The sequence below is a fragment of the Notamacropus eugenii genome, chromosome 6 (genome assembly GCF_028372415.1).
Source record: "Notamacropus eugenii isolate mMacEug1 chromosome 6, mMacEug1.pri_v2, whole genome shotgun sequence".
NCBI lineage: Eukaryota > Metazoa > Chordata > Mammalia > Diprotodontia > Macropodidae > Notamacropus > Notamacropus eugenii.
In genome coordinates this window covers 93,132,636-93,147,416 of record NC_092877.1, presented here as the reverse complement: position 1 = coordinate 93,147,416, position 14,781 = coordinate 93,132,636, and the positions used below count along the sequence as shown (strand labels likewise).

Genomic DNA, 14,781 nt, shown 5'->3' with positions numbered 1-14,781 from the left:
AAATGTCTACAATCAACAAATATTCAGCTTTTCTTCAAACGTCCAGCTCAATACTTAATTGTCTTCACGTTTCTGAATAGTAAAGCTTGTCATGGCAACTATTGGGAAAATTTAGTCCATAGAATTTATTTGACACAATGTCATCTTATGCTTTGTATATCGGAGCTGATGGGGGAGAGGAGTGATTTTAAGAAATATCATATTTTAGTGTATTCACATACACATGCCATAAAAAGAATGAAACAATAATCAACCACATGACCTCGATATTGTAGCCACTAGCCTCCTCTCTTTTCTTTCACCACAAAATCTCTATACCATTGACTGTCTTTCCTGGCCACTTACCCATTTAACTTCTTTCTCCTCTGGGGGCCCTCTCCAATCATTCTGAACTATAATCTTGCCTCTTGGACCTGATGGCTCCCAAGGAGAAAGCGAGGCTGGTGATCTTGCACTCACTTAAATCCAATTCACTTGTAAATATGGCATCATCTCCCTGATGCCATGGGCCTCTTTGAGAACAAAGGACAAACACCACACCAACAATCCTTCCACTTTACTTAAAATACACAAGTTTGAATCATGACATCTGGTGGCTCCTTTTTCGCAGTTGTGGCATGCGATCTTCTCAAGTGCCTCCGAATCTACAAGAAACTCTTTATTGTCGATAGCACTGAACTATTCCACTTTCTTTTCCTCAGTTCTGATACCCTTTTCTCCTTACATGGCTCTTCTTCCTTTCACCTCGAAATGCAGGGGCATTGTTCCCCATGTGTAATCAGCCCAAGCTTGGAATCAAGATCTGGGATTCAAATACTGGCTCTCATACAACTTGTATGACTTTGGTAAGTAATACTCTTTGATCTTGTTTCCTCTTCTATAAAATGCATACAATACTACTTTGTACTATCTCCTTCACAGGTTTGTGTGTAAACTGTAAAGTGTTATGTAAAATTAAGTTGTCACCATTATTATAATTTTCATTATCTCCTTCCTCTCATCCTTTTTTTCAAACAGAAATAGTACAAAGACAAGTTGCTTTTCTCCAATTATTATTCTTTTATATTTAATGCTCTATAGACATGCTGCACAGGTTGCACAAAAGAGCTCCTTTTTGCATATGAAGTATATGAATAAAAATATTAAGATAATAAGCTCATCTTCTGGTGGCTCACAAGCATTTTCAAAGTACCTCAGCCTGTTCTCACAGGATTTCTTCTCTTATATTTCTGTATTTTCAAAGCTTTCTGTTCCATGAAGACTGGAGATCAGATATTCATAAAATTCTTAGTTTTTTTTTTTTTTTAACAGATCAATGCTATTTTGGAGAACAGTTCAGTCTGTAGAAATAGTATGGTTCTAGAACAGTTTACTGGCTGAAATTTTCAGGATTTTTTGAGTTCTGTATTTGTAATACAGGAATTGTAATACAGGGAATTCTCATTTGCCAGTCTGTGAAATATCCTGAGTTTCAGATGTATTCTAGTCACCAGACCGAATCTTTTTAGGCATTGAGTAGGTGCTAAATTTTTATAGTCTTTACTGATGTAAACAGTTGTACCATTTCTTCCATAGTTTATGTTGGTCATTTTATGTGGGCTCTGAAGATAAATCTTTTGTAATATTTATTGGCAGTAAAACATGGTCCTGAATTGCTATCATAAAGCTCTCTTTTTGCAAATAAATCCACCACTCATCTATTTCTTCAGTATTGCATTGTCAACATATTGTTGGCTGAATTTATATGAATGTTAACCATAAAGGGCCTTTTGATTCCATTACTGGAACTTAGTTCTATTTGAGGTAAATTAACTTTCAATTGTATTTGACAAATCCAGTGGTATGTACCTTTTATCAGCCTTACTATTGTTCAGTAGGGGCAGCTAGGAGGTGCAGTGGATAGAGTACCAATGCAGGAGTCAGGAGGACCTGAGTTCAAATCTCATCTCAGACACTTGACACTCACTAGCTGTGTGACCTTGGGCAAGTCACTTAACCCCAATTGCTTCATCCTGGGTCATCTCCAGTCACTGGATTCAGATGGCTCTGGAGGAGAAGTGAGGCTGGTGACCTGCACAGCCCTCCCTCACTCAAAACAAAGTCAAGTGCAAGTCATGTCATTATTTCTCTGATGGCATGGTCTTCTCCAGCAATGAAGGACGAACGCACACACACTATTGCTTAGTGAACTGATGTCTGCTTGTTTTTGAGGTAGGTTTTTGAGTTGTTTAATAGACATTCTTAAGAGCACATATTAATCTTTTTTTCTACAGAATTAAATCTTTTGATATCTATCTTCAGGTGATGGGCCTCAGATTTTGTTAATATTGTAAGAGTTTTTGTTAGGATAATTTCCAAACTTGTTACTGTATATTTCATAGTCCCAAAGTATAAACTAACTGTTATTTTGTAGTTGTTAGTTGCTTTGAATATGTTCTTCCTATTCAGCTTTAATTTTTGAATACCAGTAATTCTGCTAACATACTCAGCTATAATCTTCTCTTTGATATGTTTATCTTGATGTGTCTTTCTTGGAGGAGACAAAAATATTTCAGTAAGACTTCTAGATTCAAGCTTGAAGCACTCTGTTTTTATCTCTCCTTGGCATTTGTTAAAAAAAGTTTTACACTTATCTAGTCTGAATGATATTTTTCTGTTATTAGAGGAAGATTCCAGAAGTGGAAGGAGCATTTTAATGTGTTTTTTAGGGGGAACCAATTTTCTTTTAATACTGGTACTTAATGAAAGTATTCATGTCTTCAGACACTTTAGTGGTCAGCACATTTGTACTTAAAAATTTCCAGCGGGTGGGAAGAGAACAGAATAAGGAGCAAAAATAAGAGGGGAACAGAGAAGATGGAAAAGAAAATATGGGAGGGAATTTTGTCCATTTACTGCTCCACCTAGCCTTCTTCCTTTTTATAAATCCAAGAATTCCAGACACCTTCTTCGACTGCTATTGTCACAAACCTTCCCAGGCCTACCTACTCCTAATTCTAGCAATCGATTCCATGACCATATTCCTTCATCTCCCCCTCCTGATCTCCACCTTCACCCCTTGATTCAGGTGGGGAAGGTGAGAAAGAAGGAAGTTCCTTTATCTCACCATAGAGAGATGCATGAAGGAGGGGAGATGTGCTGCTGAAATCCCAAGTAATAACTCTGAACAAACTCTCCCAGAGCAGCTTTGTGACAAATAATGATTAAGTTTTCTAAGTATTATTTGTACTATGTTTCAAGTACTTTACAGTTTGATAAGGTTTTTTGAACTGGCAAATGACTATTTTATATAACATTGTTTCTCTGCGAAGATATAATCAGAATTCCAATCAAAGGTTTACATAAATTCCTTCAGCCACTATAAAGAACAATTTACTTCCTGGATTATTAACTTAGATTTAATGTGGAACCTTGAATTTTAAATTAAACTCAAAAAGCAAAGTACAAATGAATTTCAGCCAATGTGGACCAATGTGTTTGTCGTTTAGTAATGTGGATTAATGTGATGTATTGGATTTGCAGTTGGAGTTTGACTTCTATCCCTGCTGCATTTTCTATCTCTGTGATCTTAGGAAAGTCACTTGATCTCTTGAAATCTGTTTCCACATATAGGAAATGAGGGGACTGCAGAAAATGACTCTGCAGAGTTCTCACCAGCTATAATTCCTTTGAAAAGAATTTTTTTCTTTAAAGTACTTATTTAGTATTTTATTTCTCCCCATTTATGTGTAACAACAATTTTCAACACTGGTTTTTAAAATTCTGAGTTCTAAATTCTCTTCTTCCCTCCCCCACCACCCTCAATGACAAGGCAAGCAATTTGATATTGGTTACTGTAGTCATATAAAACATATTTCCATATTAGTCATGTTGTAAAAGAAAACAGACCCTCCCCCCCAAAAAAATCCCCCAGAAAAATAAAGTAAAAAGTATGCTTCTATCTGTGTTCAGACTCCATCCGTTCTTTCTCTGGGGATGGACAGCATTTTTCATCATAAGTCCTTCAGAGTAGTCTTGGATCATTACATTGCTGAGAAGAGCTAAGTCATTCACAGCTGCTCATCTTATAATGTTGCTATTACTGTGTACAATGTTATCCTCATTCTACTCATTTCACTTTGCATCAGCTTATGTAAGTCTTTGCAGGTTTTTCTGAGAGTATCCTGCTCATCATTTCTTAAAAGCTCAATAGTATTGCATCACAATCATATACCACAACTTGTTCAGTCATTCCCCAATTGATGGGCATCCCCTCAATTTCCAGTTCTCTGCTACCAGAAAAGACTAGCTTTAATTCCTAACAAGTCTATGATTCAAATAAAGGTGACTGTGTATGTATGTGTGTATATATACATATGTGTGTGTATGTGTGTGTGTATATATATACACATATATGTGTATATATATTAATATATAATTTATAAATCTAATTCCAATACTATGTGAAGATGAGAAATTATGAATCATTTTAATAAAAATATAACTAGGATCAAATAAAGAAATTAAATAGCATACCTGTGTCCATTCGTTTGTTTGGGGATCATAGGCCTCCACTGTGTTAAGGTAAGTTTGTCCATCATATCCTCCAACTGCATACAATTTATCACCAAGTAAACATACTCCAACTGCATCTCTACTAATGCTCATAGATGCAACTGCAGTCCACATATCAGTTTTAGGATCATATCTGAAAAAAATTGTAACACTAGTTCTCTTATGACATCCCCCAAATGTCAAATGTAAAAATAGGATCTCACAAAATTATTGGAAATCTAAGAATTTGAGGATCTTCTTTTGAAGATTAAAAATTTTTTAAAAATGTATTGCTATCCTGTTGTCCTCAGAGTATTTTTAATTAATATAAGAGAAACTAAACTGCATGCAGTATTCCTGGCATAAACAAACCCTGGTTTTACAACCCTGGTAGAATAATGTTTTCTATTTCATTTTTGATACTCTCCTAATGACCTCAACACATTATTGGTGGCTTGGCTTTCTTGTCTACAGTATTTCATTAGACCCATTATAATAACAATCTCAGAACTCATTACCTTTTAATTATAGTCCAGATTCATTTTGCTTAATACATGATCATGAAACTAAGAGATAACGCCTGCAAATCTACACATCTCATTATGCATGTCCAAGCCAAGACAATAAGTATTTTTAAGTGTCTGCTATGTACGGTTAGGCTTCTATATAATTTATTTTTAAAATGTTAACTAAGACTGATCTGAGCACCTATTCCCTGAATGTATCCATTTTTAATAGTTCTTCATGTAGGCTAGCACCCAATATATCCCTTGCCCTTTGTTTACTGTATCAAAGAGAATTCCTTGTTCATAAAAAAGTAGTCCTCCTAGTTTTTTTGGCAACTTAATTTAGTGTGAAGATAAATTTTAGCCATTAGTTATTCCTAGCATTTGTCCATAAGATTACTTACATGCTCAGAGATAGAAGCAAAGTTTTTTCTTCTTTATGGAATCATATTTTTTTCTCTGGAGTATGTAAAACTCCCTTGAATACTCAATGCTTTTATTCTCTATTATGATTGCTTAGGCCGAGGGTCTCTTCTGGAACCCTTCTTGTGAGATGGTTCTACACTGACGATGTGGAGGCCTCTGGCATAGTGGATGGTTCAACAGGTTACACAGTTTGGCTAACAGTTATGTGTTTATGCAATTTCATGTTTGAGTTCCTTTAAAACTCCTAGATGCCACCTGATCCAGGTGATTTGGGAATGGGAATTTCTCTTAATAAGACCAAAGGACATAATTCATTGATTCTTTGTTAGTTCTCTTTTGATGCCAGTTATTAAGCAATCTCACTCTTTGACTGGCTGTCTTTGAAATATTAAAATAATCTTTTATGATTGATTTTGCAGTATCCTATAATGTACTTCCTGAATGACATTTTGGATGACCTAATTTCTAGCTTACTTCTGGGGCTTCCTTTCACTTGATTGGGCAAATTTACATTTAAAAAATACTGCTTTTACCATATATTCCTTCATTCCTCACTGCTCCCCGCTGCCCCCCCCTGCCATGTGCTAGATCTCAATACCAGACTCTTTTCATTTGTAGCACACTTTTTTTTTCAGGATTTCCTATAAAATATTTTTAAATGTCTTCATCTTTCTTGTAAATAAAAGTTAGGTTGTAAATTAGGTTAGGTTGAGAATATAATAAAAATAAAAATTCTAGCTAAATTAATCTACTTATCCTGTGCAATACCAATCAGACTATCAAAATTTATTTTATAGATCTAGAAAAAAATAATGAAATCCATCTGGAAGAATAAAAGGTCAAAAACATGAAGGTGATCAATGAAAAAAAATGTGAAGGGAGGCAGCCCAGCAGTACCAGACTTCAAACTATATATTACAAAGTGGTAATCATCAAAACAATCTCTTACTCACTAAGGAATACAGCGATCAATATAATAAATTGGATACACAATACACAATAATAAATGGCCACAGTAATCTAGTGTTTTATAGATCCAAACATTCAAAGAAGGCACCCTGCCAGTCTCTTTCTATGATGCAAATATGTTTTTAATAACTAAACCAAGGAGAGACAAAGCAGAGAAAGAAAAGACCAAGATCTCTAAAGAACAATGATGAAAATATTTAAAATAACATATTAACAAGTTGACTACACAATAGTATATTAGAAAGATCATGCCCAGGTTCAATTTATATTAGTAATACTGGGGTTGGTTCTGGATAAGGAAGATGATAAAATATATTGAAACATGTTAATAATATAAATAATAAAAACTATGATTTTATCAGATGCTAAAAATCGTTTCTTTTAAAAACTCTAGAAATCATAAGACTAAATGGATTTTTCCTTAATATAGTAAATAGTTTTTCTTAATCTAAATCTAAGAGGAAACACATGTAACAGAGAAAGTTAAGAGAAGTTTCCAATAAAATCAGAAAGAAAAGGATACCCATTATCATTATCACCACTTTATATGCTACTTGAAATGCTAGTGGTAACAACCAGACAAGAAAAACAAATTGAGGGAATGAGCAGAGGCAAAGAGAAATAAAAATGAATTACTTCTGAATACAATATAATAGTGTTAATTAGAGAACTTCAGTCAGCTAAAATTAATTGAAACAGTTCTATTTAATGTATTATTTGCTTTAACAAATATTTAATTAGTTAATTAAATATTTAACAAATAGTAAGTTACAAAATATAAAACAAATCTACATAAATCATCAGCATTATTATATGTAACCCACAAAACCTAGTAAAAAAGAGTTAAAAAGAGAAATGTCATTAAAAATAACTATGAAAGTGATAAAATATTCGTGAATGTATTTTCTAATATTCACCCAAACTCTATATAAATTCAACTTTATAAAAATTCTTTGCAGAAATAAAGACTTAAATAATTGGTGAAACATTAATTGCTCATGGGTAGGTCAAGCAAATAATAATAAAAATGATAACACTACATATTCACTGTTGTATCAGCCAAACTCCTAAAAGAATATTTTATGGATCTAGAAAAAAAATAACCACGTCACATGGCGGAACAAAAAGTCAAAAATTTCAGAAGTAACAATGAAAAAAGTGGGAAGGAATGGAGTCTACCAATCAGTTCCAATCTGGCGTCAGATGCTTAGTAGCTGTGTGACTCTGGCCAAGTCACTTAACCTCTGTTGGCTTATCTATGAAATGGGGATGATGACAGCACTAATCTTGCAGGGCTGTTGTGAGAATGGACCAAATGTGAAGTGTGAAGTGCTTAGCATGTACCCTGACACACAGTAAGCACTTTATAAATTTTAGTTATTATTATTATTAGAGCTCACATTGAAGTATAAAAGAGTAATGCTTCAAATGATTTGGTACTAGTTTTTAATTTCACTTTAAAAAAGTGAAGTCAATCAGTTGAAAAGATTAAGTATATAATATATAAAAGCAAACAAATACAGTAGTATAGAGTTTGATGAAACAAGACACTATTACTGGGGGTAGGACTTGTTCTTTGACAAAAACTGCTCAGAAAACTGTACAGGAGGTTTAACAGAAATTGAGTTTAGACCAACACCTCACACCATACACAAAAGATAAGCTCCAAAGATAAGCTCATACTTCTAGCAAACAGAATTCAAATACTGAGGTGCTAAAGTCAGGAATGAGCAGCTACCAGTATAAAGGAAGCAGAGCTTTGAATACAATATTCTAAAAGGCAAAAGATATAGGTTTGCAATGGAGACTAACTTACCTAGCAAATCTGAATATAATCCTACGGAATGAAAAAATGAAATTCTGATGAAATAGGCTACTTCTAAATATTCCTGAAGTGCAGAGCTGATTAGGAACTTTCAAATAGAAACAGAGAAATCAAGAGACATTTAAAAAGGTAAAACAATCAACTCAAAGGGACTAAACAAAGCAAAGTGTTTACATCCTGGGTAATGATACAAATACCTCCTCTCAGAACCTTAATTTCATTAGGGGTCATAGAAGGAGTTAAATAAGATGGGGTGGGAATGGTTTTGTTATATTTTGTTGAACTTAAAAGAACAAAGAAAAGGGAAGGTCAATGAATACAAATAGGAAAGATGGAGGAATTAATCTCATATAATTGGGCTGTACAAGGAGAAGACTATACAAAAGAGGTAGGGGTAGGGGAGACTGGCAATACTGGAATCTCATTTTCATCTGAACTAATTAAATAAAGGGAGAGAGAAGACACACCTTTAGTGGGGTGCAGAAATACATTTTATTCAATAGGGAAGTAGAAGGAAAATCAAATGGGGCAGGGAATAAGAGGGAGATCAGATTCAGGGAAGGAATGACCCTTTAAGCAAAAATACCTCTAACCTCAGGGTAGATCTCTAAGAGGCGTTTGAAAGGAAAGAAAGGGTCAACCAATACCATCTTCAGATCAACTGCCACCAGTGGGTTCCTGAAATAGAAGTGCTCCCTTGACCACCATCCCTGTATATAGCCCAGCCTCTATAGCCACTGTCCAAGGAAGTAATTCCTATGGAGATACAACCTGGCAACTGTTTCTGCAGGTGCTATAGTCACTGTCTCCTTAGCAAGCCATAGTTATTGATGACCCACAAAAGAAAGCTCTTTTTGACCAAAGTTCATGGCACTGTTAAATGGCTCAATATTAGAACCATGGTTTCATTAGTAGCAATGTACACTGTATCCTAAGGAGCCTTTCTATTTGACTTGCTGCAGAAACCTCCTCCTCGGGGTATATTTCCCCATTGGAATGTGAACTTCTTGTGAACAGAGACCATCTTGCTTGCTTGTTATCTGTATCCTCAGCATGTAGCATGATAATTAGTATACAGTGACTCCTTAATAAATGCTTTTTCATTCCTTCCTTCCTTCCAAACAACAAACAAGCCAGAGTTTCAAATAACTTTAGTGCTACAACTTGTGGATGCTACCTTTCAACACAGTCTGACAGTCTGGAAGTTAAGTTGGATGCTGGTGCATCATGTCCTCCAATAGCGTACAATAATCCATTCCAGGTGGTTACTCCTACGCCACCTCTTCTTTTTGACATTTGTGCACAAAGTGTCCATTTATTAGTATGCGGATCAAAGCATTCTACAGATTTGAGACAAGAACTTCCGTCACGACCCCCAACTGCATACAGTCTGTAAAGAGAGCAAATGAAATAGCAAATAAGATATGCCCCACCATACTTAAGACAAAGAGGTACTGAAAATGACAGTAAAGTCAAGCTAAAGGTAACTAAAAAGTTAAATATCTTAGAAGTATAGAACAATTTAAGCTGAAAAAACAGCAGACTAAATTAACTGAATTTCAACTGTTATGAAGTAGATTCTCCTCTTTCAAAGTCAAAAAGTCCAATGGAGTACATGGTTACACAAACTGTATTTGTGAAGCCCCTGGTATTTTCTGAGGAAAATGACCAATCTTCATCTCTTTTTGGAACATCTGAAAATGTGACAGAGCCTAAAGCTTGCTTATATACAACAGGAGTAATTGGGGGGAAACGCAAAGAGAAAGAAAAGCCTTAAATGATTTTTTTTTTTAAAGACAGAACAATGAAATAATGTTAATTCTAAACAAAGTCATTAAGCACTAAGGAATGACACAGGTCTAATCCCTCAGAGTGCAAAGGAATGACAATCTCACAAGTTTTGTTGAATGTCAAAGGGACTTTCCACATAATAAATTGGTTTACAATCCCACAATCCAACACTATAGGAAACAAAACAAAACAACCCCCCCAAACCAATTCCCACCTTGTTAAGAGATTTCTGTTCTTTCCCCCAAAATGGACTCTGGGAGATGGAAGATGAGGAGCCAGCAGGTTACAGTACAGGTTTCCCAGATAATAAGGGAGAGATGTTCAGTGGCACTGCAGCCAATATTGTTGAGAGCCATGTTTTACTATTTTTAAAAATTTTAATATTCTTTTCAATTACTTTATTCATTCTTGTTGATTTTCCTGGGATGCTGGGAGCCCAATGTTTGGGGGAATGTTTTTTTGGGGTGTCTGAAGATGACTTAGTTACAGGAATTAATAGAATCTGGGGAATAGAGATGCCAGTCTAAGGTTTTCTTTTGAAATTTAAATAAACATTCTTTAGTTTTCTGTGCAAATGAATGAACCACCATAAACTTCTATAGATTGTTGTTTGACCCAGGAGCCTACAGGGTTTAAGCAGATAGGCTAGGGGTAGCGATGTTTCTCTATATATGGAAAAGAACATTGAGAGACAAGAGTCCAAATCCTAGAAGTAAAAAAGCTACAAGCTTTGTGGAGAGCTGATTCTAGGAACAAGAGATCCAAAGACTGAGCCTAGCTCCATTTACATTTTTCGTTTAACACAGAGGTGACCTTAAAAGTTTTAAAAATCAGTTTGAATGATGTTTTTTTGTTTTTATATTACCGTTATTTGTGGATGTTCACGTATACACCCTCTTTCCAATTTCTGTCCCATTTTGGGGAATTGAGCCAAGCTTTACCTTTACAAGATAGAATAGTTAAGAAAAAACTGATGAAGTGACTTTGTCTAAAACACATATGCAACTTAAATTATGTATTAGCAGTCCCCCACCTCTCTGCCAACAAGAGGAGTCATATACTTCGTTATCCGCTTTCTGGGGCCACACTGTACTCAAGAGTTTTCTATAGTAATTTTAAAATTTATATTGTGATAGTTAAGTCATATATTTTGTTTGATTCTGCTAATTTAATTCTGCATCAGTTCATAGGAATCTTTAAGATAGGTTTTGCCTTTAAGATACCTTGTAACTTTCTCCTTTTGTTATTTTAAATCTCCAGTATGGTTTCCTTTAGTTGGTTACTAGGAGTAAAAAGGTCTCAGAAAACATTAAGATGAATTACGTGCTTATTTCTGAGACAGAAAGGTAAAAAGAACAATTGGAGACCCACATCTTTGTACATAAAGAATTCTAGGCAAGAGCAAGTGAGAAAAAGGGTAATGGCAGTAATACCAAGAGTGCAAGTAGCAAGGTTTACCACTGGCGGGATGATCTATGATATCACATGTCCCCTGACTGTTACTCTGCAGGTACTGAACATATATAGGCTCATATTTAAGATCTGCAACATGTTTTCCTCACAATAATTACAAGATAGATTGTACAAGAATTATTATTCCCACTTTACAGATGAATAAACAGGCTCAGAGACCTTAAGGGATTTGTCCAAGGTCACAAAGTTTAAAAGTATGAAAGGCAGGATAGGAACTTGGATCTCCTGACTTCCAGATCCAGTATTCTTTTTCTATACCCTATTTCTGCTTAAGATAAGCTTTTCACATAAGTTATAACTTCTACTCCTAACCACATAGCCTGCTTTTATACCTCAAAAGTGAATGGAAAAAAAAAAACCAAAGGAAAAAAGGAAAAAATCTAACATGACTTGAGTCTTTCCCAAATTGCCTCACCTATTATTTCTCACAGAGAGACAGGGTCCTCTTCTTGCACCTTCAGTGAAGTAATAATTCTAGAAATCAATGTTACTCTTTATTCAAAAAAGCACCAGAAGGAGTACCTATTGCTCTCCATCCTCGTTTCTGTATATCACATAAAGCTAGTGTGAATCTTGACCAGGTTCCTTCTAAGTTCCTAAGTTTTAACTAAAACATTTTAACCCAGCATCTGTCTAGGTCTACTAATACAACTGTGTGAACTATGTGTAGCCAAGTTCTATTACCTGCTGTTGCAAGCCTGGTTTTCCAGAAAACAAACTTTACATACTGAGGAATGAAAGATTCACAGCTGGGGAAACTGTAGCATAACATAGAGGCTTCTATGGTATTACGTTTTTTTTCTTGGAGCAGAGATAATTCATGCCCTCTTTCAAATGTGTAGTCAAACCTACATCCAGTAAAAGTGGATCCCTTATTAATATTTTTGAATTTATTATTTCTATTTGCATTGCTCTTTATTTTTGAAAGTTAATCTAAATTTTGAGTGGTAAATATTTCTTTTTATTTAGATAAAAATGAATAGTTTTGACTAGAAAGAAAAAAATCATTGTACTTCATTGTGTGTGGGTATATACACATATGTATAAACACACATACTTGTGTGTGTGTTTGTGTGAGTGTGAAATAGCTCTGGGGACAGGTTTCAGAATTACTGGTGATCCAGAAGACAGACTGCAGGGTGATGATTTATTATACTATTAGTATTTGGTATTAGTATTAGTACTGTTTATTTTTCCTTCAAAGTAGTCCCACTACTTACTGCTAATTCTGGTGAGGTTTTTAATATATGGGACAAATGGAAATGGGTGGGGTAGATGATTTTCAGCGTCATCTTCCCATCCAGAGTTACAATGAGACAACAGTTTCAGGACAGAGCTTTAGAGAAATGCAATGCCATTTTTATAACCAGCATTTTTTCAGTTATGTTATGACATTGAGATTCTGAAGTACTTTACCAAATTAATGGACATGAAGAAAAGTTAGCATGATTCTCTTGGAACCAAGTGGAATTTAACTGTGTGCAACATTTTTTATATAAATATCAAAACATAAAATACTTATCAAGCTTGTAAATTCCCCAAGTTGTGCTCATATATTTTAGGGATTTCTACAATTAATTTTGAAAAGTTTTGTGGAAATGTCCTTTTGGGAAGAAAAGGGTATAATTTAATGAATAGATCTGCTTTCTGCAATACAAATAAGAGTTCTCATACATCATGAAGTCAGTGCTGACTTACTCCATATGTAACTAATCTGAAATAAAAACTACCAACAAGTGAGAAAATGGAGGTGTTTCTAACCCTCAGCACAGTGGGGGTGGCGCCCTCTGGTGGTCTTGCCTCCAGTGGTAGCTGATAAAAGTATCATGCACTTCAGTCTAATTACTGGAGAAAGAAAAGAGAAAGAACATGAAAACTGTTCCCCTAGTTAGAGAAAGAACAGAAACAGAACAAGTGAAGAAGCTTTACTTGAAAAGGGAAATATCAAAAGAAGAAAGCCAATGTATAGCTTATAAAATCATGCAGTATCTGTTTGTGAAGTAGGATGAGTAAAAAGAATAGGACTACATCTTACTAACTGCTAAGCATATAATAAATTGACTAATTGGGGGAAGCTTTGGGTAAATTAGCACAAGACTGGATTATAATAAAATATCTGTAAAGAAATGCAGTTACAGCAACATTCTAGCTTTGATTTTATAACCTGATCAGATTATTAGTAACTGACATACTAACCATCAGCTGAAATGAGGCCAACTTCTTATATTAAAATACGTTGTTTGAATATAAACTGGAACTTCTACAGTACTTGAACAATTTTTTTCTCTTAAATAAGAAATGCTGCCTTTCTATCTTATTGACTGTTTAACTAACACAGCCTAAAAAAGATAACTTTTTTCAAAAGTAAACCAGTCCAGTTTGTAGCTAAATCATCCAAGTTCTGGATAGACATCAGATTCAAATCAATTGAGCAAACATTTATTGAAGACCATTAGAATGAGTTCTTTGGGACAGGAAACATATTGAGGTTTTTTTCCCCTTTTTTTATGTCCCCAGGATTTGGCACAGTGCCTGGAAAATACTAAGCACTTAATAAATAAATGCTTCTTAACTGACTGATGTGTCCCTATACTATATGCTAGAACTATATACTATAGCTAGTCCCTAGCTATAGTGCTAGGTTCTACTGAGACAAAAAACAAAAAGGTCCCGGCCCTCAGGGAGCTTATAGATATTCCCCTGTTGGAAGGCTGTCCACGTGGTAGAGAGTTCACAGAAAATAAATACAAAACAAATGCAAAGTAATTGGGGGGAGGGATTAGGAAAGCCCAAACAAAGAAACTGATGCTGTAGGTAGGATAGAGTAGATGAAGTGAAATTCTTACTGCTGGCTGTCTTTGATTTTGAAGAGGACTCAAGACGTGACAGAGTGATATCTGTGTGTGTGAACTGGATTTAAGTGAGGCAGAGTCGCACAAAGACATTGGACTCCTCTCTTCCTGAGTCACTGAAGTCCAATGGCAAGGCAAAAGTCAAGAAAGTGGCAATGGCTCCCGGATGACCTTGGTATTTTTGATGCCTCACCAAACTCTAAGCCCTTCAGCCTCTTTTGTGGCTACTGGAACAAATTGCTCTCATTGGTCCATTCCACCTGGCAAAGCCTTCACGTGCTTGGAGTAGACATCCCCTGAACTTATCTACAGCTCTGAAGACTGTTGGTTACCTTCAACCACTGGGATGTGGCCACACCCTACAAGTGTGGCTTCTAGAAGCCACAGGTGAATGTTGAGTGAATCA

At 35.2% G+C, this 14,781-nt stretch overlaps 1 protein-coding gene across 6 annotated transcripts in view; it reads right to left on the bottom strand.

The window, feature by feature from the left end:
* The window catches only part of KLHL5 (kelch like family member 5), a 127,108-nt gene that overhangs the window by 2,903 nt on the left and 109,424 nt on the right, over positions 1 to 14,781 (bottom strand). For 5 of the 6 annotated variants that reach the window (XM_072620516.1, XM_072620514.1, XM_072620518.1 and 2 more), the window contains 2 exons: positions 9,437 to 9,649; positions 4,516 to 4,687 (listed from right to left, as the gene is read on the bottom strand). In XM_072620516.1, coding sequence (XP_072476617.1) covers positions 4,516 to 4,687; positions 9,437 to 9,649 — 385 coding nt within the window. The remainder of the gene's footprint in view (positions 1 to 4,515; positions 4,688 to 9,436; positions 9,650 to 14,781) is intronic. The other variant, XM_072620513.1, reaches the window with a different exon arrangement.